The sequence below is a fragment of the Peromyscus maniculatus genome, chromosome 2, assembly GCF_049852395.1.
Source record: "Peromyscus maniculatus bairdii isolate BWxNUB_F1_BW_parent chromosome 2, HU_Pman_BW_mat_3.1, whole genome shotgun sequence".
Lineage (NCBI taxonomy): Eukaryota > Metazoa > Chordata > Mammalia > Rodentia > Cricetidae > Peromyscus > Peromyscus maniculatus.
In genome coordinates this window covers 58,576,745-58,604,559 of record NC_134853.1, presented here as the reverse complement: position 1 = coordinate 58,604,559, position 27,815 = coordinate 58,576,745, and the positions used below count along the sequence as shown (strand labels likewise).

Genomic DNA, 27,815 nt, shown 5'->3' with positions numbered 1-27,815 from the left:
TGTGTGTGTGTGTGTGTGTGTGTGTGTGTGTGTGTGTGTGTATCGGGTCTCTATGTTTCCCAGGCTGGTGTCAAGTACCTGCCTTGGCTTCCTGAGTGCTGGAAATACAGGCATGTGCGTGTGCTACATGTCTGGCTTGAAGATATAGCTTTGAACATGAAGTTTTTGCATACATTTGTGTGTGTGTGTGTGTGTGTGTGTGTGTGTGTGTGTGTGTGTGTATGCCCACACATGCTATAGTACAAGTGTGGAAGTCAGAGACAGTTTGCAGGAGTCAGTTCTCTTCTACCTTTCAGTGGTTTCAGGAACTGAACTCAGATTGCCCAGCCTGCACTCAGGTTGCCAGGTTTGGGTGGTGAGTGGATTTCCTCACCAAGCCATCTCCTTAGCTAGTACTTCTTCATATAATGTACTAAGTGTTTAATTCTTTTTTAAAAAAGACTTTGTATATAATTAGGATATTGAACTAGAGCTCTAAAAAGAAAAAATGCAGATGAAAATAGCTATATAGAAATAATGGTATAAATATGAATTTATACAAAATGTACTATTCTTCAAATATGTAAGGCTTAATATGAATATTTGTGGATTCTGAGTGTTCCACATCATAATTTTTAGAGTAGTCTCAAATCATTCAAAATCTAGTACTTCTAAAATGATTTAACTTTAAAAAAAAAAAAGCATTTATTTATTTATTTATTTTTAGACAGGGTCTCATGTAGCCCAGTCCATGCTGGTTTTGACCCTCCTACCTCATCCCCCAAGTGCTGGGATTACAGGCATGTGCCACCAACACCTGGCTTTGTTTTCATATTTTAAGCAAACATTTATATCATTTCATGTCAACTGGCCTATGCTGTTGTATTAAAAAAACAATGACATGCTCTTTGAGTTATCTTTTAAACAGTTATGGAATCTCTATGTAAATTTTATCTTTTGAGATTTGAGAATACTGTAATTTGAACTAGTACCTACCAAGAATTGGCCCAAGCTTAAACAAAAGTCACAAGAAAGACACAGAGAGTTTAAGTTTGGCCTATGCAATTCCATATAGTCACAATTACTTTTTATGTGGAAAGTGCTTTAGAGTAAAACACGTTTTTGTAAAGGACATTATTGATAATATTTAATATCTAAGGAGAATTTTTGTATTGGTTCCCTTTTGCCGACTTCCTTTGGGAAGTACCCCTTGCTGCAATGTGAACAAAATACAGCCTGCCGATGACACTGCAGACACAGTGGTTTGTGGATAAGCCCTTACATTGAGATCAAATATTTAGTCGCCAGAGTTAGGGCGATTTGATTCCTTCCGTATGCCCAAAGTGACTAACACCAGTTCACATTTCTATAAGCCTTGAAGAATTTTAACCACAACCAGGTCTAATAACTTAGCAGAGCCCTGGAGCTCTTCGAGACGTTGCTGTTCACCAACTGTTTTTAGGATGATAATTCTGAGATCTGGAATGTGACCGGAAATGAGAATGCTTTGCTGTCTGGGTCTTAGTTCCGGAGCTGCTGTACGCTCTGGGGGACTTGCATGGCGATCTCGCTAGGGAGTCACAGTGTCGTCCGTGTGATCTTGATTTTGCCCCTGAGCCAGTCTGCTTTTGAGGTGAGCGTGACTGAGATTTTTCCATTGACTCGGACCTTTTTGGTAAGGACTTGGATCTTGACCTTCCTCTAGATCCAGAATTCCTTCTTGGTGTTCTTGACTGCCTTGATGAGGTAGACTGCCTTGGTAGTGATTTGGAGCGAGATTTAGACTGACTGTAAGAAGACCGCCTGTGTCGAGACCTGAAAACATGTGTGACATTAGAGCATGTACTTTATACAAGACAACAGGTTAAGAGACAGTACTTCCGGGCATGCTTTATATTGCACTGAATATGTGCAATGGTTTGAATATGAAATATACCCCCACAGGTGCTGTCAAGATGGCTCAGTGGCTAAAAGCACTTGCTGCTCTTCCAGAGGATCTGGGTTCAATTCCTAGCAACCCCATGCTCAGGCACACACAACTGTTTGTAACTGCAGTTCCAGAGGATCTGGAACCTTCTGTCCTCTGAAAGTATTGCATACATGGGAGGCACAGACATACATGCAAGTAAAAGACCCATACTGGTAAAATGAAAACGAAAAGGAAAAGAAAATATCCTCCCCAGACTCAAGTATTAGGGGCCTGGTTGCCAGCCAGTGGATTCTGAGGGCTCTGACTTTATCAGTGGGTTAGTCCCTTGATGAACTCATAGTGTATGGCATCATCAGGAGGAGGTGTAAGGTAGAAGGTGAGGCCTTCTTGGAAGTAGTGGATCACTGGGGGTGCTTTTAAAGCGCTAGCTCTCTCTGTCTCTCTCCGTCTCTCCTCTCTCCTCTCTCTCTTTCTCGGTCTTTTGAACCAGGGTTTCTCTGTGTAGCCCTGGCTGTCCTGGAACTCACTTTGTAGACCAGACTGGCCTGGAATCCAGGGAATCAGGGATCCACCTGCCTCTGCTTTCCAAGTACTGGGATTAAAAGCATGTGCCACCACTGCCTGGCAACAGCTGTTTCTTATCACCTGTTCTTTCCTCCAGGCTTACTGTTTGCCATGAATTGAGCAGTTTGCACCATAAGGTCCCTGGGCACGAGAGTCTGTCTCACCTCAGGCTCACAGCAATGGACCTAGCCTCCCATGGGCTGGATCCTCTGAAACTCTGAGCAAGATAAATCTTTCCTCCCTAAGTTCTTCTTGGAGATGTTTGTTATAATGATTGGAAATCTGATTAACACATTATATTTTAATAAATTAGTGACAAGACACTCTTTTTCTTGGCAGCACTGGGTCTAGAACCTGGGGCTGTTGTGGAATATTGATTTAAGATGTGTTACATTTGTTTCTGCTGTGGTACATTTGTTTAATGATGCAAAGATGTGTTACATTCTTTTATGTTGCATTTGTTTAACTCTGTAAAGCTGTGTTACTTTGCCTGTCTAAAACACCAGATTGGTCTAATAAAGAGCTGAATGGCCAATAGCTAGGCAGGAGAGAGAAAGAGATGGGGCTGGCAGGCAGAGAGAATAAATGGGAGGAGAAATCTAGGGAAGGGAGTGAGCAGCAAGAAAAGGAGAGGCAGACACCAGGGGCCAGCCACTCAGTCACATAGCTGGCCACGGAGTAAGAAGGAAAGAAAGACACATAGAATAAAGAAAGTTGAAAAGCCCAGAGGCAAACAGTAATTAAAGAGAAATGGGATAATTTAAGTTAGAAAAGCTGGCTAGAAACAAGCCAAGCTAAGGCTTAACATTCGTAAGAATAAATGTCTGTGTATTTATCTGGGAGCTGGGTGGTGTGCCCCTAAAGAGTAAAAAAAGAAAAAGAAAAAAACTACACGGGGCCTCGTGTTTGCTAGGTGAATACACCAAACCACAGCTCCAGTCCTAAAAGAAATCCTTCTAATTTTATCACTCATGCTTTTGGCTCAAACATAAGTAACCAGTCTGCAATACCTGTTATACTAGAATATATGTCCAAAATATTTTTACTGTGTGACCCTGTGTCATAGGCCATAGTTCTGCAAAAAGTCCCATAAATTTAGATTGGGTTAAGCATTCTCTCTGTCTCTCTGTGTGTCTGTCTCTGTCTGTCTATCTGTCTCTCTCTGAGACAGGGTCTTGCTGCGCAATCCAGTCAATCTCAATTTTGTGATTATCCCGTCCAACCTCACAAGTGCTGGAATTAAAGACATGTACCCAGCACCCAGCTGGGTTAAACAACTGTTAACAGGCATAAAAATCAGAAGAAAAAAAACCTCACAAATAGGGAAATAAAGAAAACAATTCTTTAAAGTTCATAAACAATGCTTGTAAAAGCAAAACCTGCTATATGAGCTAGCGTGATGGTAAATGCCTATTGTCCCAGCTTTCCAAGAGGCTGAGGCAGGAGGATCTCAAGTTCCAGGCCAGCCTTGGCTACACAGCGATACTCTCTATCAAAAGAAAAGCAAAACCCTCCTCACAACACTTATAATCTGAAAGCATTAGAGAATAAAAATAAACAAAACTTGAGTTACAAGCCTCAAGAGATCAAAGCTATCAAAATGGCTGGGACTTAAGAGACAAAATTCCCAGAGATGAGGGCATTGCAGACCCAAAACTCCTAAAATCTGCCCCAAATTCTGCAGAAGTAAAAGGCTGTCTTTATTTTTAATTGTGTAGTGGTGGTGGTGGGGTATGTGCATGTGTTGGAATGGGGGTGGGGGAGTGGTGGCACCCGTGTGTGAGCATGCAGAGACTAAAGGAGAACGTCTGTTACTCTGTGGTAATTTGCCTTCTTTAAATTCTTTATTTTAATTTATATATATATATATATATATATATATATATATATATATATATATATATATATTTGAGACAGTGTAGCTTTGGAGCCTGTCCTGGAACATGCTCTGTAGACCAGGCTGGGCTAGAACTCACAGAGATCCACCTGCCTCTGCCTCTGGAGTGCTGGGATCAAAGGCGTGCGCCATCACCGCCCAGACACCACTGGGTGTCTTACTCTATGGCTTTCCACTTTATTTTTGAGACAGGGTCTCTCGCTGAATCCAGCTCTCACTAATTGTCTAAACTGGCTGGTCAGCTAGCTCCAGGGAAATGCCTGTCTCTGCTTCCTCCAGTGCTGGGCCTGCAGACACATGGCACTGCGTCCAGCTCTGCCTTGGTGCTGGGGGTCCAAGCTCAGACTCTCAAGCTTGCACATGGGCACTTCGCCAACCGAGCCTCCTCCCTAACTCCACAGTGCAGGCGTACTGGTTTTCTTGTTCTCTTCTCTCTGTTTATTTGCTTGCTTGTTTTTTCAGCCTGGCACACATGTGCCCTGGCTAGTCTGGCACTCTGTGTAGCTGAGGGTGGCCTCAGATTCCAGAGCCTCCTCCTCTACCTTTCAATTATCACCACATCCAGGTATCCGGATCATACTTTAAGATCAGAATTCACTTTAAAATTCCACAGTGAAAAAGTTAAAGCATTAAACCATAAATGTTCAAGGGAATTTGGGCTTGACAATCCAGTTTCAATGACTGTTTCAGTAGTATCAACATTTAATTTCCACCGTGGTTTACTATGTTCTAATAAAATAGATACAGATTCCAAAGTAGAAAAACAGGTAACTTGCAAATGTTACTTCTTAACAAACTTACTATTTTCTTGTCTCCTTTCTATAATATGGGCATAGCTGGAATTGATTCTTAATAAAAATACATTATCAATTTATAAGAATAAATTGTGCTTGGGAGGCAGAGGCAGGCTGATCTCTGAGTTCAAGACCATCCTGGTCTACAGATGGAATTCCAGGACAGCAGGGATATACAGAGAAACTCTGTTTTGAAAAGCAAAACAAACAAAAAAAGAATAAATTGATTTTACTTCAGTCAACCTCCTTTCTTCAATAAACAACTGTAGTACAGTTTTTTAGTTTACTCCTTTTCAAAAGTCAAGATTCTGAATTACTGGGTTCATTTAGGAAAATTTTACTTATCTAAAATTCCTAACCTTGTTTGTTGAGTATATATTATTTTATGTATTTATTTTTGAGATAAGGTCTTAGTGTGTAGCCCCAGTTGGCCTTGATCCTGGGGCTTAATATCCTGCTTATTCCATTCTTGAGTACTGGGGGTAGAGGGCACATGACACCCACAACATCCCGCCTCTGTTTCCCCACTTTGGGGGGTATATATTATCTTTCTTTTGTGGGGAGGGGAGTCTGAGACAGATCTAGACATGCCTGAGTTAGCCTGACTGAATTCTAGATCTTCCTGATTCTGCCTTCCAAATGCTGGGTTTCTAGGTATGTGCCACTATGGCCAGTTTCATAGAATCTATTTAAAAAGTTCAAATTAAGTCAAATCCCCTGACACTTCAAACGGTTACTGAAGAACACTGGAATATATCCAGTGAATCCAAGCTGACAACCATATATGAGCTAGGTGTGGTGATGTATGCCTGTAATCCCAGTACTTGGGAAGACGAGGCAGGAGAATCATCTCAAATTTGAGCCCAGCCTGGGCTAAATAGTGTGTTCAAGGTGAGCTTGGATTATACAGCACCTTTAAAAGGTTAGGCAATGGTGCACATCTGTAAACCCAACAATGGGATGTGGTGGAGTGGAGAGAGTGGATTCCAGGTCACTGGCCAGTCAGTCTGGCCTAAAGGTTGAGCTTCAGGTGAAGTGAAAGACCCATTACCAAAACCCAAGGTAGAGAGTGATCAAGAAAGACATAAACCTCTAACCACACGCATGCATGCACACCCACACGCCTTCATGTGCACACACATACATAAGCATGTACTTATAACGCACACAACCAAAATAACAAGAGCCTGTCTAAAGATAAAAAGTTTGAAAAGGAGAGGGTGCTGGGAATATAGCCCCCATGCCTGTGGAGGTGTAGTAGAGTACCTACGAGCATGTGCCAGGTCCTGAGTTCAACCCCACTGCCCAGGAAAACAAGCAGAACCAATGCATGATAGAGAAGAGCATATCTTCCTACAAAAGTTTGTTTGTGCATATTAAACAAAACCATCATCTAAGTAGCCCGACCCCAGTATTCTTTAAAATGTTTTCCAGAAAACGTAGACAATGAAGCCGTGCACAGCTGCTTTCAGAACTCACTCCTTCAGGCTGTCTGACCGCCTCCGGTCTCTTCCCCAGGATGAACTTCGACTCCGAGATCTCCTCTGGCTGGGGCTCCTGGATCGCCTGTGGTTACTTGGAGAGCACAGGTGGCGTTCTTTGGACTTCATTTGGCCTGGTGCTGGAATACGAAGAACAAGGCTTCTAATGGTTCCCTACCTGAAAACCACAGTTGCTGCCACTCAGTCGATATCACTTTCTGAAGAACTTTAAGTAAAACGCTACTGTTGCTGAGGCCCATTCTGTTAAGTAATCGAGAGCTAATGGTCATTTACACTTACTTTTGCGATCACCTTGTGCAAACTGTATTTCAATTTGCCGGCCACATACCCACTTCCTATTGAGGTTATAAAGGGCATCTTCAGCATCTCGAACATCTTCAAACATGATCAGCTGTTAAGGACACTTTGGACATCAGATGGTAAGTAAAAATATTTCTAGGGTATTATTTACATGTGAAATTAAGTTACAGGAAAACCAAGTTCTGGCTCCAATATCAATAACCAGAAAAGCTTTTGTATTTTATTATGAAAACAAATCCCCTCTTGTGATTTAGAAACATGAATTTAAAAAAGGAACAGTAGTTACAATTAGCAGCATAATTTGAAATGTGAGAAAAAATTAATATCAAATTAGTTGGCATTTTACAATAAACTGTTTAGAGCTTATACCCAACCCCCTTTTCAGAGAAAGGATCCATCAGGGTTTTCACTGAAAATATCAGTGTGCAGAAGCTTTTATTCTGTAAATAAAAGTACTCTATCACTAAAAGTCTAGTTATGAAATTTAGGAGAAATGACTCATAAACAAAACTGCAACAATAAAAGTAAGCTAACCCAAAGGACTACTTTGGTCCTTTGAGGATGGTGCCCACCTTTGAACCTACTACTTTGAACAGTCCCTTAGGTGTTACTACTGGGATGTAAGTATGAAATAACAGGAAAACAGTTAGGTCTCAAAGAAACCTGGGAAATGGCTGAGGTGCCTATTAACATATCAAAGTGGATGCTGGCCACCTTCTTTCAGCTTTGCAAGTACCTGTTACAGAGTCATCCTGGCTGGCATACCCTACCCCCTACCCTAACCAGTCTGTCCCCTTCCTTCATCTCCCCTCCCCTCCCCTCCTCTCCCTTCCCCTCCCCTTCCCCAGCTTTTCTTCCCTCTACAAGACAACTAACTATTTTGGATATATGCTCTCTTGGCCTCTTGGGTCCTAGTTCCTCTCTTGCCCCTCCCCCCATAGTCCAGTTCAGCCTGGGCCCTTCCAGATGCCCCTGGGCTGTTTTCTCTCTCATGTCTACAATGAGGAAAAGTCCTCAACTATATATAGGAGCAGTAGTGTCCTCATTTTTCATTCAAAAACAATCTGTGACCATCTGGAATCACATATCCTGATTTGAAATGCTCCACTAAATTCCCTCCTCTAGAGCATATGATCCCAAGCCTTACTATAATGGACAATAGCTGTGTAAAATGGACGTAGCTGTATTTCAGGAGGTTGCTTACTAGCTTGTTCTCTCTCTCTTGAGACGGGGTCTCATTTTATAGCTCTGCCTGGCCTGAAGCTCTATATATAGACCAGGCTGTCCTTGAACCAACCGCAATCCCTCTGCTTCCCAAGCTCTAGGATTAAAGGTCTGAGCCACCATGCTGGGCCTTGTTACTAGTTTCTTAAACTAACAAACAAAAATGCTCAAAAAATGCACACAAAAGGAGACTGGCAATGACCTCAGGGACACTGGGTCTTGAACATTTAACTCTTTAGGACTTGCAAAGTGGACTTTTCAGAGATGTAGAACCAATAAAATCAGATTTAGCTTTGACTCCAGAACTCTGAATAAATGTAGGAAAGCCGGAAGTCTCAAAAACTATCTGTCTTTTGCTTGATAAAGGCCTCATTCTTCCAGGCTTTACACCTGTGTCCACCCTCCCTCTTTACTCTGCTCCAGCTTAGGTGCCTTTTGTCATGCTAGGCTTATGGTTGGAGTCTAGCTAACAAGCTGGCCCAAACTGGGGGTATGGGAGCACTTGCCAGCTACTGTGGACTCTTTTAGATTTTCTGAGATAAACATTAGACAATGTCGATCTCATAACATACACCCCTAAATACATATAAGCCCATGTATATTTGCATGCACATATAAAATAAAGGATATTGAACATAAGCGAATCCTCGGGGGCGGCGAGTGTAGAAGTCAAGTGGGATGTAAACATCTACTATGGGGCCATATCGACCAAATTCTCGGCGTAAGTCTTCAGGCCTGGAGTGGTATAGAAATAAGGCAAAGAAATATAAATAGCTGGAATAAACACTTTGCCTACAGAAATCCAATTGAAACTTTCAAAATAAAATGTATTGTTGGGCCAATGAGAGGGCTCAACTCAATGGGTATGTAGCTAAGCCTAAAGACCTAAGTTCAAAACCTTACACCCACATGGTGGAAAGAGAGAACAATCTCCTCTAGCTGAAAGTTTTCTTGTGTCCCACCTGGCTGGCGGTCAGGACAAATCTCTCTCACCTGCCACTCCAGCAGCTGCTCAGATGCAAATACACACACACAGGCTAATATTATTTTTAAACTATGGCCATGGCAGGCTTCTTGCTATCTAGCTCTTATATCTTAAATTAACCCATTTCTGCCGGGCGGTGGTGGCGCACGCCTTTAATCCCAGCACTCGGGAGGCAGAGGCAGGCGGATCTCTGTGAGTTCGAGGCCAGCCTGGGCTACCAAGTGAGTCCCAGGAAAGGCGCAAAGCTACACAGAGAAACCCTGTCTCGAAAAATCAAAAAAAAAAAAATTAACCCATTTCTATTGATCTATAAGTTGCCACGTGGTCATGGCTTACCAGTCTGCTGGCATGTTGTTCCTTCAGTGGTGGCTGGCATCTGCTTTTTCCTCTCCTTTCTCTTCCTGTCTATCTGTTTGGATTTTCCACCTACCTCTAAGCTGCCTTGCCATAGGCCAAATGGCTTTATTTTTTAACCAATCAGAGCAACATATTTTCACAGCATACACAAAGACATTGCCCCATCAATCTCCTGCAAGTTGTCTTTTAATCTTCAAGCATGGAGAGAGAGGACCACACACAAATAAAAGTAAAAAAAAAAAAAAAAAATTAAGTGTATTGTCTAAACTTCTGTATCTAAAACTGTCTCTTGTAACAATTATCTACATTTCTTTCTTTTGGGGAGGGGGGATGTGGAGGGGCCCCAAAACAGCTTGACCACACAGCTGCCATGACAGGCTTAAAGGCCCAGACCCAGCTTCTGTGACAGGCAACACCCAGACCCAGGGAAAGCCATAAGCTGACCCCACCCAGGGAAAAGTACCTGACATCCCAAGCATTCCAACCATCAGACAAGGTGGCCAGATGTCCCAGAGTCTAGCACACACCTATTTCTGTTTTACAGATACCCCCAGACAAATGTCAGCCAATCAGGGTCCTGAACCCTGGAAGTCCCCTCACCCCAACCTCTGCTCTGATTAAAAAAAAAAAAAAACAAAAAAAAAACAAAAAAAACCCCACCCTGCCTGGGCTCTGGGCTCTGCTCTCACCCCTGGAGCCTGAAGATAACAAAGACTCTTTGCTTTTACATATGGGATTGAGGCTCCGCGGCAGTCTTTTGGGGACCCCCGAGATTTGGGCACAACAGGAGAGCCGAGTCTTGCTGTGTAGCCCAGGCTGGCCTTGAACTCCTGGTCCTTCTGCCTCGGCCTCCCAGGGGCTGGGACTGCAGGCTGCACCATCATGCCAATTTCACCCAAGGTTTTAAAAGGGAAACCAAACCAAACCACTCTCAACCTTTCTCTCTTGGAGACCCTAGTTCAGGGAGTCTGGATTAGGGGGCTGGGAGTCTGTATTTTTACCAACATTACAGGTGGTTGTTAAACTCAGCACATGCACCTTTGAAAGTTACTTCCATCACAAGACTCGATGGTTTCATTTAAGAATTCATTCATTCATATATTCACTTGTCTCACTATAACTTCATGTTTATTGGAATTTTGTACGCAGAAAGCAAGAATTAGAATCAAAAGCAGTCTCAGAATTATTTCTTGAACTTTAACCAAAAAATGTGTATTTTCCCATATAACCCAAAGCAAAATAACTATTCTTATAGTTGATGGTGGTTTGAGCCTTCTGTATGCTTTCTACCGTTATAGACACAGGGCTTACTTTAAAAAGATAGGGGAGAGAGAGAGAGAGAGAGAGAGAGAGAGAGAGAGAGAGAGAGAGAGAGAGAGAGAGAGAGAGAAACAGCCAGGACATCTGGAAGAGTCCAGGACAGAGAGAGAAAGAAGTAGACTGGCCCTGGCCAGGGCTGTCTGCGAGGGCGAGGGATGCACAGAAGGGGACAGGAATAGAGAAAATAGTGAGAGAAGCAGGAGCAGACTACAGAGAGAACATAGCGAGAACAGCAGTATTATAAGGAGAATGAGTAGCTTTGGGGGAGGGAGTCTGTGAGCTGGAGGGAATTTGCAATCCTCCTGTAGTCCAGGCTGAGCTCATTTCTGGATATTTGAAATGCTTTCTGGAGTCTGGAGAACTGGAGTTTCCTTGGGACCTGACAGTGGCGTCATGTCTTTGTGGAGCTACAATTTAACCGGAGGTACAACTTGTCCAGCAGTGCGAGCTGACAGTTACATACACAAGCTGCTCATCTGAAGGTCATTTAATTCTCACAGCTCTATGGTGGTTTACAGACAGGTTAGCCTGTCGGTAACATCGCTGAGCTAGCAAATGATGGAGACGGAATCACACACTAGTCTGTTATTAATCACATGGCCTCGGGGAGCTCACAGGGACTCGGCCTTACGCTTCTAGTTCACAGCACGGCTCTGCAGAAAGAAGAATGCTTTGGAAGCAATGCAGAGCGGGGAGACTCCAAGGTGACTGCACAGCTCCTGGCTGCAGCGAAAGGAAGGAAGTTGTTGTTAGGACGAAAGTTAGTAAAGAGCTTGATGAAAGAAAGAAAGGGGAGACAGGGAGCTTCCTGGTGCAGAGCTGCGGAAGGAGATGTGCTGTGTTCACAAAGCCTGTGGGCATGCAAGTGAGGTTAACCAACTCCTCTCCAGACTAGATAATAACGTCTGACTTTTAATTACAGTTGAAAATTTTAGTTTCATATTAACGTCTGTTTGTGTGTATGATGTGAGTCCGTGAGTCCGGGCAGGCACGTGCCATGCATGCCAGGGTCAGAGACAACTCTTAAGAGTTAAATCTCTTTCACAGTAGGATCTGGGAATGTGGGGTTGTCAGGATTGCACATGGAGTGCCTTTTCCTGATAAACCATCTTGATGGCCCAATAGATGAGTAACTAAGGCTAGAGGTGAGGATCTAGGAACTATTACATAAAGATTCAGTTAACATTGACTAGGTATCCACTATATGCCCAGGCAGTGTCTAGTTTATGATATACTTTATTTAATGTTGCTTGGCTGCCTTTTCAAATAGTCTTTTAGTTGGCAATGTTTTTTTTTTTTATTTCTTTCACCTCTTCATTCAATAAATCAGAAGGAATGGGTCTCCTGAAAAAACTGGCTTTGGTCCATCTGAATGTCAGTCATCCTACCCACAGCACTGACTAGGAACCATGGGGATCCCCACAATGAAACCCAGAATGGCCTCAAGACTGAAAACCAAGCATCATTTAACTGGTCCACAACAAGTTTAGGTAACAGCAAGCAAAGATCCAAATACCTACTCAACAAGAGTGAGACCAGAAATTCACACCAAGAAACACCACAAACAATCTTAATCCTGACGCTCCATCCCATTGCAAAAACACAAACACCATGAACAACCATGACAGCTAGTCTCCTTCAGAAACTGGCACCCCCACTGTAATATTCCCTGAGACAAGCAACTTAGGTGATGCACAAGATCGAGACTTCAAAACAGCAATTATAAATATGTTCAAGGAACTCAAAGGATATGTATAAATCCCTGAAGTTGAATGAAAAGATGAGCACAGTTTAAAATATGAAAATAGAAGTTTAAAAAGAGAGAGGATCTTTGAAGAAAAGCCAAAGGGAAATACTTTTTAAAAATATTCAGGAATCCAAACAAAGATCTCAGAGGAAAATATCCCCAAGAGATTGGATCAGAAGAGAGAACATCAAACCTTGAAGACAAGGTAAAAGAAATGGATCACGCAATCAAAAAAATGCCAAATCTAAAACAAAACAACTAAGAGAAAACCCTGTCTTGAAAAACCAAAAAACCAAAACCAAAACAAAACTAAGAACAGAGCATCCAGGAAATCTGGGACACTATGAAAAGATCAAACCTACAAATCATAGGTATAGAAGATGGAGGGAAAAAAACAGGTCAAAGGCACAGAAAATATTTTCAATGAAATCATAGATGAAACTCGCCACAATCTAAAGAAGAAGTTGCCTATCAAGGTACAAGAAGTATACATAACACCAAATAGACAAGAAACTCCCCACAACATATGATAACCAAAACACTAAAGTACAGGACTTAAACAAACAAACAAACAAGAGTATTAAAAGCTGCAAGAGAGAAAGATCAAATCACACATAAAGACAAGTCCATCAGAATTACAGTAATTTTTTAAGATTTACTTTTATTTTCTGTGTAGAAGTGTTTTACATGTATGTGGGTGTATTGCTTGTGTGACTGGTGCTCAGTGAAACCAGGAAAGGATATCAGATCCCTGGAAACCAGAGTTACAGATGGTTGTGAGCCATCACATGGTGCTGGGAATATCAAATTCAGGTCACCTGGAACAGTAGCCAGTGTTTTTAACTGCTGAGGCATCTCTCTAGCCACCAACACACTGACTAGTCAATGGAGACCACCAAACCAAGAAAGCCCTGGACTGATGTTCTACAAGTTCTAAAAGACCAGAGATGCCAACCCAGCCTGCTATACTCAGCAAAACTATGAGTTGTAATTAAAGGAGAAATAAAATATTTAATGATAAAAGCAGATTTAAAGCATTTAATTTACATCCACTAAACCAGCTCTGCAGAGGATAATAGAGGGAGTACCTCGGTCTGAAAGGAAGACTAAACACACCCAAGAAGGCACAAGGTCTCAGAAGTCTCAGAAAACAACACCATGGTAACAAAACAAGAACTAATAAACACTTGTAAGCAGAGTTTTTGTTGGGACCGCCAGCTCCAAAATGAATGCACAGAGACTTATTATTAATTATAAATGCTTGGCCAATAGCTCAGGTTTGTTACTAGCTAACTCTTACCACTTAAATTAACCCATTTATATTAATCTACATCCTGCCACATGGCATTATCTCTCTTTCATCTTGCACCTCCTGTTTCCTCCTGTGTCTGGCTGGCAACTCCTCTGACTATGCCTTTCTTCTTCCCAGTGTCCTTAATCTGGTTCTCCCACCTAACTATATCCTGTCCAGCTATTGGCCAGTCACTTCTTTATTAAACCAATCACAGTGACATATATTTCTACAGTGTAAAGGAATAGTCCACAAACACTGTTCAACAACTATCAGTATTAATGGTCTCAATTTCCCATATGATCCATCTTTGTGCTGCCTCCAAGAAACACACCATCTAGGGGAGATACCATCTTGGTGTAAAAGGACAGAAAACAGAATTCCCAAGCAAATGGAACCAAGAAGCAAGTGTATATATTCTAGTATCTGACAAAACAGACTTCAAACCAAAACTCATCAGAAGTAAGGAGGGGTACTCCATACTCACTTAAAGAAAAATCCACCAACAGGATATTCCAATCCGAAACATGTATGTATCAAACACAGGGCAACTAGTTTCATAAATTAGCTCTAAAATTACATATTGACCCTCATACAGTGATAGTGGGTGACTTCAATACCCAACTGTCATCAATAGACCACCCAGACAAAAACTAAGTGGAGACACTGGAGTTAATGATAACATAAAGCAGGTAGACCTCACATATCTACAGTGCGTTTGCCCGAACACTAAAGAACAGCAGCTCATTGAACTTTCTCCAAAACTGACCACATATTAAGATACGAAGCCAGTCTCAACAGATATAGGGAAACTAAAATAACATCCTGCAGCCTATATGACCACAAAAGAATGTATGTTGATATGTATATTAACAGCAATAGAAAAGGCAGAAAGTACACAAACTCATGGACACTAAACAGCATACTATTTAATGAAAATTGGACCAAGGGGGAAATAATGGAAACTGAAAACTTCCTATAATTAAGTGAAAACAAAGACAGAACATCTATGGAACACAATGAAGGCAGTCCTAAGAGGAAAAGTTTAACACTAAGTGCCTTTGTCAAAAAGCTTGAGCACTCTCATAGTAACAACTTAATGGTAACTTGGAAGCTTAAAAAGAACAAAAACAAACAACACTCAAAGTCAAAGCATTTCCACTAAAATCAGGACCAAGATAAGCATGTCTGCTCTCTCCATTCCTGTTCCAAACAGTACTCGGAGCCTTAACCAAAGCAACCAGACAGGCGAAGCTAAAGGGGCACAAGTAGGAAAGGAAGAAGTCAAAATAGCCTTAGTTGAGATAATATGACTTTATACACAAATGACTGAATAACCCACAGGAAGCTTCTACAGCTGACAAACGCATCTAATGAATTTTTTCATATTATACCAGTCAGAATGGCCAAAGAAAAATGTCAGGAGATGCTGAGATGCTGGTGAAGATTCAAAGAAAGGGGAGCTTTTAGTCATGGCTGATTGGAATGCAAACTGGTGCAGCCACTAAAGAGATCAGCGTGTGATTCCTCTGGAAGCCGAGAATTTATCTATCTCAAGATCTAGCTATACCACTCTGGGGCATACACCCAAAGGACTCTACATCTTCCTATGGAGATATTTGTGTATCCATGTTCAATGCTGCTCTATTCACAACAGCCAGGAAATGCAACCAGCCTAGATATCCATCAACTGATGAATGGATAATCAATATTAATTAGCTGTTAAAAAAACTAAATCAGAAGCTTACACACACACACACACACACACACACACACACACACACACACACACGAAGGAGATCTAAATAAAATTGCCAAATAATGGGGGAAGCTTTTAGTACCAGGAATGAGTTACATCTAAGTGAGTTATTAGTCAAAGGGATCTCAAGGGAATCTCCAAACAGTCCTGGCACTTGCCAAGACTACAGGTTGCTCTCCACAAACTGACAGCAAAGCCCTATTGCTGAAGACAATACCTACACAACTCAGTGAACATGGAGAAGCTGAGCTGGTGCCTGCCTACACAGAGCCTGTGTGCTAGTGTCCTTAGTACAGGATGGTACTCTGCACACTACCAAAAAAGAAACGTAAACACCAAGTCAGCCAAAAGCTGTCTAATCTACAATGGTGTCCTGCCTGCAAGAGATGCTAGTGCAATGGTGGCACAAAGCCTGTGGGAGTCACCAACCAATACCTGATTTAACTCAAGGCCCACGCTACAAGATAGAACCCATACCTGACACTACCTGGGTGACCCAGAACCTGAGACTAGGGACCTAGAGTAAAATCAAATACCACTCTTCTAAAAACAAACAAAAAAGTAGCAATAAAATGACTCCTAATGACATTCTGCTATACTCATAGACCCATGCCTTGCTCAGGCATCATCAGAGAAGCTTCCTCTTGCAGCAGAAGGGAACAAATACAGAGACCCACAGCCAGACATAATGCAGAAAGTGAGAGACCTTGGAACACTCAGCCCTAAACCAGATCTCTCCATCAAATCCCTCCCCTCAGGACTCACAGGACCCATTGGAGGAGGAAGTGTAAAGAGTGAGCCAGAGTGGGATCGAGACCACCGAGAAAACAAGTCCTTCTAAATCAACATGATCCATGCACACAGGGATTCAGAGAATGAAGAGGCAGCATGCACAGGGCCTGCACTGGTCTGCATCAGTTGGGTCGTAGGGCTGAAAGGAGAAGGGACACAGTCCCCACCCCTAACCCAGAAGTGGTCTACAATTGATAGCCACTTGCAAATGAAAATTCAGTTTCCTCCAAAGGAGTCTCACTGGGGAAACAAACTACTCTCATTGGTAGGCTGTATGCCCAGCAGTAGATGCCAACAGAAAATGAACTCACCAGCATCTCTGGAGGCTCCTTGTCTCATAATGGCATGTCACAGCTCTTCATTTAAAAAATGATTATTTTTATTTTAGTTGTATATTTTTCTTCTCTTTTACCCTACAGGTCTTCATATATATATATATATATATATATATATATATATATATATATATATATATATATATATAATAGCTTCCAGTTTAGTGTTTTTATGGGATTCCTGAGTGTGAGGAAGAGGATCTCTGTTCCTTTTGTCTTCTCTTGGGTCTTTTTCTTCTGTTTGTCCAATTCCAATGTGTTAGTTTTTGTTTTATTTTATATTTTAATTATAATCCCATAGAAGCCTATTTGTTTTCTAATTAGAGACAGAAAGGGGATCTGGATGGGAGGGGAGATAGGGAAGAGCCGGGAAGAATAAAGAAAGGGGAAAACATAATCAGGATATATTGTGAGAAAAAAATCTATTTTCAATAAGAGGGGAAAAAGGAAAAAAATGAAATCATGAAATTTGCCCATAAACAAATGGAACTGGAAACAATCATTCTGAGGGAGGTAACCCAGACCCAGAAAGCAAACATCAGATATTTTCTCTCATATATAGATATTAGCTTTGAATCTTTAGATATGTGTGTTTCATTTGGAATACCCACAGTTTATGTAATCAGTAAAGGGCTATGGGGGAGGAGGGGAATTTTAAGGGAGGGGAAATAGAATGCCATTTTATAAAGGGATAAAAGGGAAAAACAGAACAGGAAGGACTGAATGGGGCAGGAAGAGGGGCAGGGTGCTGGAGGGAATACAGGAAGGGATAATTAACTCTAAAGGACTTCTGAAAAAGTCATATGGAAACCTACTACAGTAGAAGTTGCCTAAAATATATACATATATAAAAGGCATTTAAATGGATTTACTCTATAATGGGGGAGGGAGATATGCCAACTAGATACCATACACTACCAAATAAAACTGTCAGTACCAAGAATAGGTTACCTCTTTTTTAGTTACTGGCCAATGGAATCTCAACCCACCCACCCCACACACATAAAGCATTATAGACCACTGCCAATGCTATTAGTTACCCTCCAGAACCAACCTGCAAGCAAGGTACACCCATAGGTACAACATGTTATGGGTGTAACCAACTATGTTTTTATAAGTTGGATATAAGGTCTTATGGTAGTTTAATGAGAATAGCCCCTACAGGCTTGTATATTTGAACATTTAGTTTCCAGTTGGTGGACTGTTTAGAAGGACTAGGAGGTGTGGCCTTGTTGGAGGAGGTGTATCACTGGGCGTAGGTTTTGAAGTTTCCAAAGCCCACACTAGGCCCAGTCTCTCTCTCTCTCTCTCTCTCTCTCTCTCTCTCTCTCTCTCTGCTTGAGGATCGGGATGTAAGCTCTCAGCTACTGCTCCAGCATCTGCCTGCCTGCCTGCTGCCACACACCCCACCATGATGATTATGGACTAAACCTCTGAAACTGTAAGCAAGCTCCCCTTGAAATGCTTTCTTTCATGAGATGTGTTGGTCATGGTTTCTCTTCACAGCAACAGGACAGTAACCGAGATAGACCTGCCCCATGAGATGGAAGCCTGGCCTTGCTGATCAGACAGTCTAGCTGGAATAGTGAGCTCTGGGTTCAGTGAGAGACCCTGTCTCAGAAAAATAAGGTAGAGGGAAGTAGAGGATGACCCCTGACCCCCAACCCCACGTATATACACACTTTTAAAACACATGAAAAAAGAAAAGAAAATCAGCCAAATAAATTTCTTTATAATCTCATTTTATTTTTCTTCTCTTCCTTTTTTTGTTTCTTTTTTTTTTTTTGGTTTTTTTTTTTTTTTTTTTTTTTTTTGAGACAAGATCTTTAAAGATGTGGTATCATGTGCCTGTAAGAACAACCAGGAATATATAAGACCCTGCCTTCCTCTCTCAACTCCCCAACACCAAGAAAACAAAAAACAAAAACAAGACAAGGCCTCATTTGAAATAAAAGTTAAGCATACATACAGTGTACTGGCTTGTTTTATGTCAACTTGACACAAGCCAGAGTCTTGAGAGGAGGGAGCCTCAATTTAGAAAATGCCTCCTTAAGATGGGGCTGTGTGAAGGCTGTAAGGCATTTTCTTAATTAGTGACTGATGTGGGAAAGGCCCACTCCATTGTGGGTGGTGCCATCCCTGGGCTGGTGGTCCTGGGTTCCATAAGAAAGAAGGCTAAGGGAACCCTGTGGAGCGAGCCAGTAAGCCGCAATCCCCCATGGCCTCTGCATCAGCTCCAGCTTCCAGGTTCCTGCCCTGCTTGAGTTCCTGCCCTGACTTCATTGGATGATGAATAGTGATGTGGAAACATAAACCGAATAAACCCTTTCCTCCCCAAATCGCTTTGGTCATGGTGTTTCATCACAGCAATGGTAATCCTAATTAAGACATGCAGGATGGTGAAAACTAAATAAGATAATATATGTGAAGTTTTTAAAAATTACATTTGTTGCATGTGTGTGTCGGGCACACATGTCACCATGTTCATGTGGAGGTGAGGACAGCATGAAGGAGTCAGCTCTCCGCCTGCCTTGTTTGCCCTGGGGACTGAACTCAGGTTGTCAAGCTTGGCCACGAGTGTTTTAACCTGCTGAGCCATCTCTCTGGCTTATTCAGAGTTTTTCACATAGCACCTGTCACATAGTGAATATTTAACAATACTAGAAACTACTATTCTCTTGATACAAAATAATCTCAGTTTTGATTACCTCCCCGGGGCAGGCTAAAAAGTGATGAAAGAACAGAAAATAGAATTAGTAACTCTCAGCTGTCAGCCTCAGCACAGGGTGGAGGGCTCGCTGGATCCAAGGTTAGTAGTTACATGAAGACATGTTTTTATTTGTTTGTTTTACTTTATGGTGCTGGGGACAGAACCCAAGACCTCACGAATCTAAGACAAGCAATTACAGCTAAGCTACACCCCAGCCCAGATGTGTTTTATTTATTATGCATAATGTTTGGACATTATAGAAATCTAAAATAGCCAGTATTTTATAGCTTCTAAATCTACAAAAATGAGAATTCACATTATTCAACTGAATACATCTTTATTTAGTTATTGTGTGTGTGGATGTGGCTTATGTGAGGTCGGAGGTCGTGAGGAGGTTATTCTCTTCTCCCGCCATGTTGGTCCCAGGGATAGAACTCAGATGCTGAGGCTTGGAGGCAGGCAACTACTCACAGAGCCATGTTGCTGGCTCCTTATACGACTTAATAATGCTAACGTTTTAAAACTTTGTTTTTTCAGAGCTCAGGACCGAGCCCAGGGCCTTGTGCTTGCTAGGCAAGTGCTCTACCACTGAGCTAAATCCCCAACCCCATGTTTTAAAACTTACAAATATATACACTATATATTGTATATTTAAGTATATACAAATAGACACAAAAATCCAGGTTTCTGACTTCTCTTGAAAGTAAGATGAGGCCAGTTGGGGGTAGTAGTGGCACATGCCTGTAAGCACAGCTCTGGGAGAGGTCGGAGCAGAAAGAGGGAAAGCCAAGTCCTGATTGGGATACAAAATGAGTTGAATTGATGTCCCTGTCACTATAGCTCAGTAGGGGAGCCCAGCATGCATAAAGCCCTGGGTTTGCTTCTCTAGAACTGAAAAGAAAAAGTGGCATCAGGGCTTCCCCATTAGATGGTGCGTGCCCATTTGCCGCAGCCCACGCCTTCTACTATGCCTTTAAGCTGACCGCTTCACCCACCTGTATTACACCGCCTAGCTTTGTGGCCATTAGAATTGGAAAGCCCTGGGGTTTCTTTTGTAAACATGCCATGAAGACCTGGTGCTTATTGTGAAGTACTTAATATCCCTAAAAGTAAATTATCAGTGTAGTGGTGGCACACACACCCATGATCCTAGTACTTGAGAGGGAGGTGTAGGAAATAGGGATCAGAAATTCAAGGTCATCTTAGCCTATGTAGGGAATTTGAGGCCAGCCTGGACTAGGTACAGACCTTCTCTCAACAAAACAAAACTTAAATCATGATTGCTCCAGGTAACAAGTGAAGAGCTGTATAGATTTGTGCCTATTTGGGTCCAGGCAACTCCTTGAACTTGAACTTTTCCTTAAGTGGACAAGACTGCAGAACTAGAATGAGGGTTAAATAATTCCAGTGAAATTCAGGTGTCTATTAATGTCACCCCTCCCATTCCCTCTGGCTCCTGTTGAAGGAAAAAGCGCTATATGAAAAGGGGCATTTCTTAAGGTCTATGCTTGGCATCATCTAGACAGAATTTTCAAAGAGGGCTGGAGGAGATAAAGACTCCCAGCACTGAAACTGACTACTTAACCATGATGAAGGCTAAGACTGTTCCCAGCACTCAAAAACATATACATCGAATTGACCAGTCGTTTGTGTATGTATATATTTATTTATTGGGTTTTTGTTTTGTTTTGTTTTCATGTTTGTTTGTTTGTTTTTGTGACAGGATTTCTCTGTGTAACAGCTTTAGCTGTCCTGGAACTTGCTTTATAGACCAGGCCGGCCTCGTACATTAAATTTGGGCCATAAGCACTGTCTGAACAGCACAGAGGAAATTGCAAGGCCTAAGGTGCGCATCCTGAGATGAGACAGCCCCAGTTCCTCCGGAAGGTTAGTGGGCGGCGTCTGCAGGACGCAGTGACAACAAGGCCGGGACCATCACTGCCACCACAGCCAGCACCTCGACACCCGGCCAGCATCCTGACATCACGACAGCACCCAGTCAGCACCCCAACACCCCGACAGCCCGTAGTCCGGTGTCCCGACACCAGTCCAGCACCCCAACCCCCGACTGGTACCCGGACACCTGGCTGGCACTCTGACAGCCTGCAACTCAGCACCGGGGTACCGGGCCAGCATCCGACAGCCAGACAGCCCACTGCCCAGCCCGCACCCCGACACCTCGCCGCCCCGGCCCGTACTCGCGCAGGGTCCCGTCTTGGTTCACCTGGTGGCGTCGGCGACGTTCCTGACGAACAGGGAGGTGTTGGGGGGCCTGGTGTAGCGAGACATGCCGCTCGCGGCCCCGCTCCCAGCCGCCCGCCGCGCCCCCTCCCGGGCCGGCCGCGCAGCCGCAGACGCGGGCGGGGGGCGCGGGGCCTGAGCGACCGCGCGATCACCGACCTGACCACTGCCTGGGCTGCTGGGGAACAGACACGCCCTCACCCAAGCAGCCCCAGAAAAGATTCCGGGCAGGGCTTCGAAAGAGCCATGAGCAAGGGACAGGGCCCCTATTGCGGGCATGCAAGCATAGCCCAGCTTTCCCCCGGAGAGATCAACTCCATCTTCAATGGAGAACAAATGTACACACACGAGTGGGGAGGAACCACTACGGCACAGCGGCTCTGAGTATAAAGGCCGGCAGCAGTAAACTGGGAGAGCATCAAAGAAACCCAGACAAGAGGCCTTTTGTTTGCTTGTTTGCATTTTTGTAACAAGGTTTTAGGCCTAGAAACCCTTAGGTATTGTGGCTCCACTCTTGAAGCTCCAGCTGGACTTAATAATAGGAAAGTTGAGAGTACTTTGTATCGGCTAGCGGGGCTGCTGCAACAAATGTAATACATTGGGTGGCTTAATGAAAGTTATCCTCTAAGGATGTGGGGGGAGGAGGGCTCATTTGGTGGAGGGTTTGCCTAGCATGCAGGAGGCGCACTGTTCCAGTATCTCATGAAACAGGAATGAATGGTGGTGGCCCCGGTAATCCCAGCGCTCGGGAGGTGATGGCAGAGGGATCAGAGGTCATCCTCTACTACAGAAGGAGTTTGAGGCCAGCCTGGGCTAAGTGAGCCCTGTCCTCACTGATACTGCATAGATCTGCTCTTCCAATTTCCAGACGTTTTGAAGCAGCTAAGTACCTCTTTCAAAACAACAGCCTTTTGTTTGCGGGCCTGAGGCAGGAACGTTTCCAAGTGTAGACAACTAAGTAATATTACACCGGGGTGGGGGAGGGGTGGGCTTGGAGAGAAGGCTCAGCAGCTAAAGAGGGCTGGCTGCTTTTGCAGTGGACCTGGCTCGATCCCGAGCGTCCACATGGTAGCTTACAGACCCCTTAACTCCAGTTCCAGGGTATCCAACATCCTCTTCTGGCCTCTGTGGGGCACAAAGCACACATGGAATGTACATACATACATACTTATATACATGTAGGCAAAATGCTTATACACATAAAATAAAAAAAAATAATTTAAAAACAGGAATACTGCACTAAGCTTGGCCAGTGTCTTAACCAGCTGTGTTGAGTAAGTGATGAAGCTGTGCTTTATCATCCTTTTGATGTTTCATGGTACTCCTAAGGGTCCAGATTAAAAATCCTCCCTGTCCCAGATTTTTTAAAAAAAATCCCATTTACCCAAAGTTCTAGGCTTTATAAGCGAAGATCCTGCTTTGTTGAATCATGTCTTCCAAGCATCAGATGACACTCCCGGACTTGCAGAGGCTCATCAAGGAGAGTAGCAGGTCTAGTGACAGGGGAGATGCCTCAGTAGATGAGAGTGCTTGCTGTGAAAACATGAGGTTAGAATTCCCAGCACCCGTGTCAAAACAAAAACAAAAACAAAAACAAAATCCAACCTGGGCATAGCCACACACCTGGGAGCCCAGCGTTGTGAGGTCAGAAGCTTGCTGGCCAGCAAGGCCTGGAAAAGTGGAGAGGTCCAAATCAGTGAGTGACTCCTTCTTCCAAGAAGACAGAGAGGTAGAGTGGAAGACCCCCTGAAGCCTCCTCTGGCCTCGGCACAAACACACATCACACACATATGTAATCTCTCCCATTAAAATAGAAGCATTTTAAGTTAAAAGAATAAAAAGTTAGCCTAGGGTGACAATGTGGCTGGGGACATCTGCCCTGTGGACCTCTTCCCATCCTCACCTTCAAGCGTCTTAAGAAAATGATTTGACCTGAAAATTTTTGGTCTATTTCACACTTCTTAATTTCCTCCCAAAGTCAGGGCTTATATTTTTAAATATTTTAAGAAATTTGTGTATCTTTTCTCATGTAGATACTAGCATTATTTTGCTTTTCCCTCCTTTGGAGATAGGGTCTATTATGCAGCATTGGCTGGTTTGGTACTCACTGATGTAGCTCCAGGTGGGCTTGAACTTACAGCAATCCTCCTGTATCCGCCTCTGTAGCACTGGAATCACCAGCATTCACCACCATCCTTGCTATTTCACTTAGAACAAAAAAAAAAAAAATAAAGTTAAAAAGTTGTAACTGAGCCAGGCATGGAGGTGCGCACCTTTATCCCAGCATTTGGGAGGCAGAGGCAGGTGGATCTCTGTGAGTTCCAGGCCAGCCTGGGCTACAAAGCAAGTTCCAGGACAGCCAGGGCTATTATACAGAGAAACCCTGTCTCAAAAAACCAAAGCAAACAAAAACAAACAAGCAAACCCAGAACTTGTAATTGAAATCAACAGAGAGCTCAGTATGGCAGGGCTCTTACCTAGTGTGCATTAGCCTTGGATTTGAGTACGAGCTCTGTAACAATACATGAGGAAGAAGAAGAAATTACAGATCTATAAAGAGTATTGTAAAAAGAAAAATGTCAGAACCCCCTTTTAACTGTTAAAGCTTGTCTTAAAGAACAAATTCTTCTTTTCTCTTCTTTTTCTTTTCTTTTTCTTTTTTCTTTCTTTCTTCCTTCCTTCCTTTCTTTCTTTTCTTTTCTTTTTTCTTTTTTTTTTTTTTTTTTGAGACAGGGTTTCTCTGTGTAGCCCTGGCTGTCCTGGAACTCACTCTGTAGACCAGGCTGGTCTCGAACTCAGAGATCTGCCTGTCTCTGCCTCCCGAGTATGCAGATTACACAGAGCTGGGCAAATTCTTAAATCATTGTGCATGTTATATTGAAAGCGGATGGTGGCTGGGGAGATGGCTCAGGAGATAAAGGTGCTTGCCACCAAACCTGACGCTTGGAGTTTGATTCCAAGGACCTGCATGGAGAAGGAGAGAACAGACTCCAACAGCTGTGCTCTTCCCCTCACTGTACAATACACAGGTCAATAAAATGTAATTACACCAGTAAAAAGAAAGACAACAAAGGCATGTAGGGAATTCTATCTGGTGTTTGGTATTTACTTGGAGGACTTGTCTCTGCAAAATAGCTAAGAACAGTGCTTGTCATTCAAAATCCAGGATGTAGCTAAGGCCTTTCTGCTTGTTCTCTGTTCGCCAACCTATACTCTCACTCCAGAGAACCTCTCCGAAATAGTACAGGAGAACGCAACTCTGATTTCTTTTGTTGTTGTTGTTGTTGAGACAAAGCCTCAATCTGTAGCCCATGCTGCCCTGGAGCTCACTATGTAGTAAGGCCTAGTTTTAAACTCATGGTAACTCCCTACCTTGGCCTCCAATACTAGGATTATAGTCCATAAGTCACCATGTGCTGTGTGACACTGTTCCTGGGGTATGTGAACAAATGTCTACTCACAACACACCACAGTACACATATCACCAAAGATCAACTTGGTGAATCAATGAGTTTCATTAGGGTTACCTACAGGAATGTGGGTGAGGGGTTGTTTACAGGAATGACTCAAAGACAGTTGCATCACCGAGGCCCATTCTGGTATCCATAACAGCTCAGAAGAGCTGGAAACTAGCTCACTGAGGAACCTACAGGAAACTAGACAAGCTGGAAAGCATCTTCCAGGATGGTCTGAACCTCTTCCAGGCAGCTTAGCTTGTCCGAAAGTGTCTCTCAGCAGTCTTTACAGCTTATATATGCTTGAGGAGGGAGGGTCTTTGTGTATCAGGTCAGTTTCAGGGACTTCCTGAAGCCTTTGAGTTGTCCATCCCCTGAAATTAAGAAGCTTGCTATATATTATAGTCCAGGCTGGCCCTGGGCTCTGAGACTGTCCTATCTCAGCTCTTCAAACGCTGATTTACAGATGTGTGTTACTACACACATAATATTAGTGTAGCTTAATAGGATTAATTATGTAGCTTTGGTTTTGAGTGTCATAGTGGAGAACTCTAACTAATTGAGAAATTAAGTTATGCTCCGGCCTGTGTGTGCACTTTGAAGCGTGTGTGGTAATTTGATGGAGTAATGCTGCAGGTTGCCAGCAGATGGCAGTAACTCTCCTGTAGTGAGCACTGCCATAAGAGACCTCAACAGGGTCATAATGGTGATGGGGACGCTAGTGTTTTGTTTCCTGGTTTTTGTTTTTGTTTTTTGTTTTTTGCCATGGTAGTTATGTGGTGTGTACAGCGCTACTGGAGATTGAGCCTGGGCCTTGTGGCTGCCAGTCAAATGCTCTACCACAGACCACATCCCCAGCTGACAGGAGATTTATATAGGATGGATTATAAATCCCCCCCCACACACACACCCGCCCCCTGCTATTATCTCGCACTTAGTTTATAAAACACCATTTCACATAGCCCAGTTGGAGAACATATGATTGCCTCCTATTATGAATTTTATACTTATGCTGTGTGTAGGGAATATGTAAAATCTCATTCTATGGTAACCTAAGAAGGAGGGGTAAGTTGATCTCTTTCAGAAGTCAGTGAGTATGTACTCTGATGAGAATCTACATCTTGCTTGTGTTGGATGTGGGTGTTTCTTTATTTGCCACATTTTTAGGGTTGATTTACTGTATTCAAAGTGACAGGTGCCTGTAGCTGTCTGGTGGTTCTTAACTTTTCTTTCGATTTCTGCTCTGTTCATCTCCGCTTGCCCACCTGCTTACCAAGGCCTGTTCTAGAAGCCACACTACCCATCCAAAGAGACTCTATCTCTCAGCCTCCCTTGCTAAGGTGTCAGCACGACTGTGTTCTGACCAAATACATGTAAACAGAAATGTTCCACAGAGATGCCTGCGATAGCACCTGAAAGGATTTTATTCAGCTTTTGTCCTTGTTGCCTGGAGTTTGGCTGGATAGTGGAATGCTGGGAGTTCTTGGACTCACGAGGATTTCTTGAGAAAAATCACATACTGATGACAGCAGAATAGAACTACACCACTTTGTCTCTGTTGACAGTGAACTTGTAGCTAACACTAGATATCTTTTACATGAAATTCTATCTCACTAAATTATGTGTTATTTTGGTTTTTTGAGTAAATGCTGCTGAATTTTATTTTGTTTTATTTAAGCATTTATTTATTTATTTACTTTGGTTTTTTGAGATGTGTTTCTTGTGTAGCCCTGGCTGTCCTGGAACTAGCTCTGCAGACCAGGCTGGCCTCGAACACACGGAGATCCGCCTGCCTCTGCCTCCCAAGTGCTGGGATTAAAGGCATGCACCACCACTGCCCAGCTCTGAATTGTATTTATTTTTGAGACAAGGTCTCACTATGTAGCCTTGGATGTCCTAGAACTTACTATGTAGAACAGGCTGGCCTTGAAAGAACAGAGATCTTCCTGATTCTGCCTTCTGTGTACTGATATTAAGGATGTGTGCCATCATACCTCACCATAGCTTTTTCCTAAGTGCTAGGTGTATGCAGGGAGGAGAGGGTCATTTGATTCTGAGGACTTCTGGGTTTCCTATGATTTGTGCTGGTGTTGAACCTGTATTGGCCAAGTGTCCAATGTCTGCCAGAGCTATCCTCTCCGCATCTAGGGCTTCTGTTGACCACATTTAGCTTTGTAATGTGCAGGCCAGGCAGATTCTCCCACATCCCCAAGATTCCCTAGTTTATACCTCCTGAGGTAGCTTGAGGGTTCCTCCCAAGTGTGTTGGCAATGTGGGGAAAAGCCACAGCTCTGAGATCTGAATAGGTAAACTTGGCTTCATACTTTCAAAACCCACTAAGCATCAATCACCCTGCTGGAGGCACACAGCTGGGGATGCTAAGTACTCAGTTGCAAGCTCAGAACTTTTCAGTTGTGTATCAGTGAGTCTCGAGGAAGACAGGTGGTGACAGAGGTTGATACAGCCTCAGAATTATCAAACTCCACATTAATTTCATTTTATGTGTTCTGCTCTTGGAGCCTGAGGTTGGGGTTACCTTTCCCTGTATCATCACTGCCTGGGCCTCACCATTCCTTGCTTGTACTTTCTAGCTCGTGAGCATTCAGCCCATGTCCTCTTCATAGCCTCCTCCC

The 27,815-nt window shown here is 43.1% G+C and overlaps 1 protein-coding gene across 2 annotated transcripts; it reads right to left on the bottom strand.

Annotated features, from left to right (window-relative positions):
- On the bottom strand, window positions 1-22,100 carry Srsf12 (serine and arginine rich splicing factor 12). Of its 2 annotated transcripts, none has more exons than XM_076564028.1 (5): window positions 21,711-22,100; window positions 8,826-8,925; window positions 6,946-7,057; window positions 6,644-6,785; window positions 1-1,794 (listed from the first exon to the last, which is right to left on the bottom strand). In XM_076564028.1, the coding sequence occupies exons 1-5, from the start codon at window positions 22,004-22,006 to the stop codon at window positions 1,425-1,427; spliced, it is 1,020 nt and encodes a 339-aa protein (XP_076420143.1). In that variant the 5' UTR covers window positions 22,007-22,100; the 3' UTR covers window positions 1-1,424. The 2 variants fall into 2 exon arrangements, with proteins under 2 accessions (XP_076420143.1, XP_015849683.3); XM_015994197.3 differs by having other exon boundaries at window positions 6,946-7,049; window positions 8,821-8,925; window positions 21,711-21,842.
- Between the last annotated feature and the right edge of the window lie 5,715 nt (window positions 22,101-27,815).

Coding starts and splice junctions, on each gene's coding strand:
- Srsf12 (XM_076564028.1), bottom strand. CDS start 22,006: ATGCCCGCAATAGGGGCCCTGTCCCTTGCTCATGGCTCTTTCGAAGCC. Junction 7,058..8,825: donor GCCCCCGAGGATTCGCTTAT/GTTCAATATCCT, acceptor TGTCCTTAACAG/CTGATCATGTTTGAAGATGT. Junction 6,786..6,945: donor TGCACAAGGTGATCGCAAAA/GTAAGTGTAAAT, acceptor TTCGTATTCCAG/CACCAGGCCAAATGAAGTCC.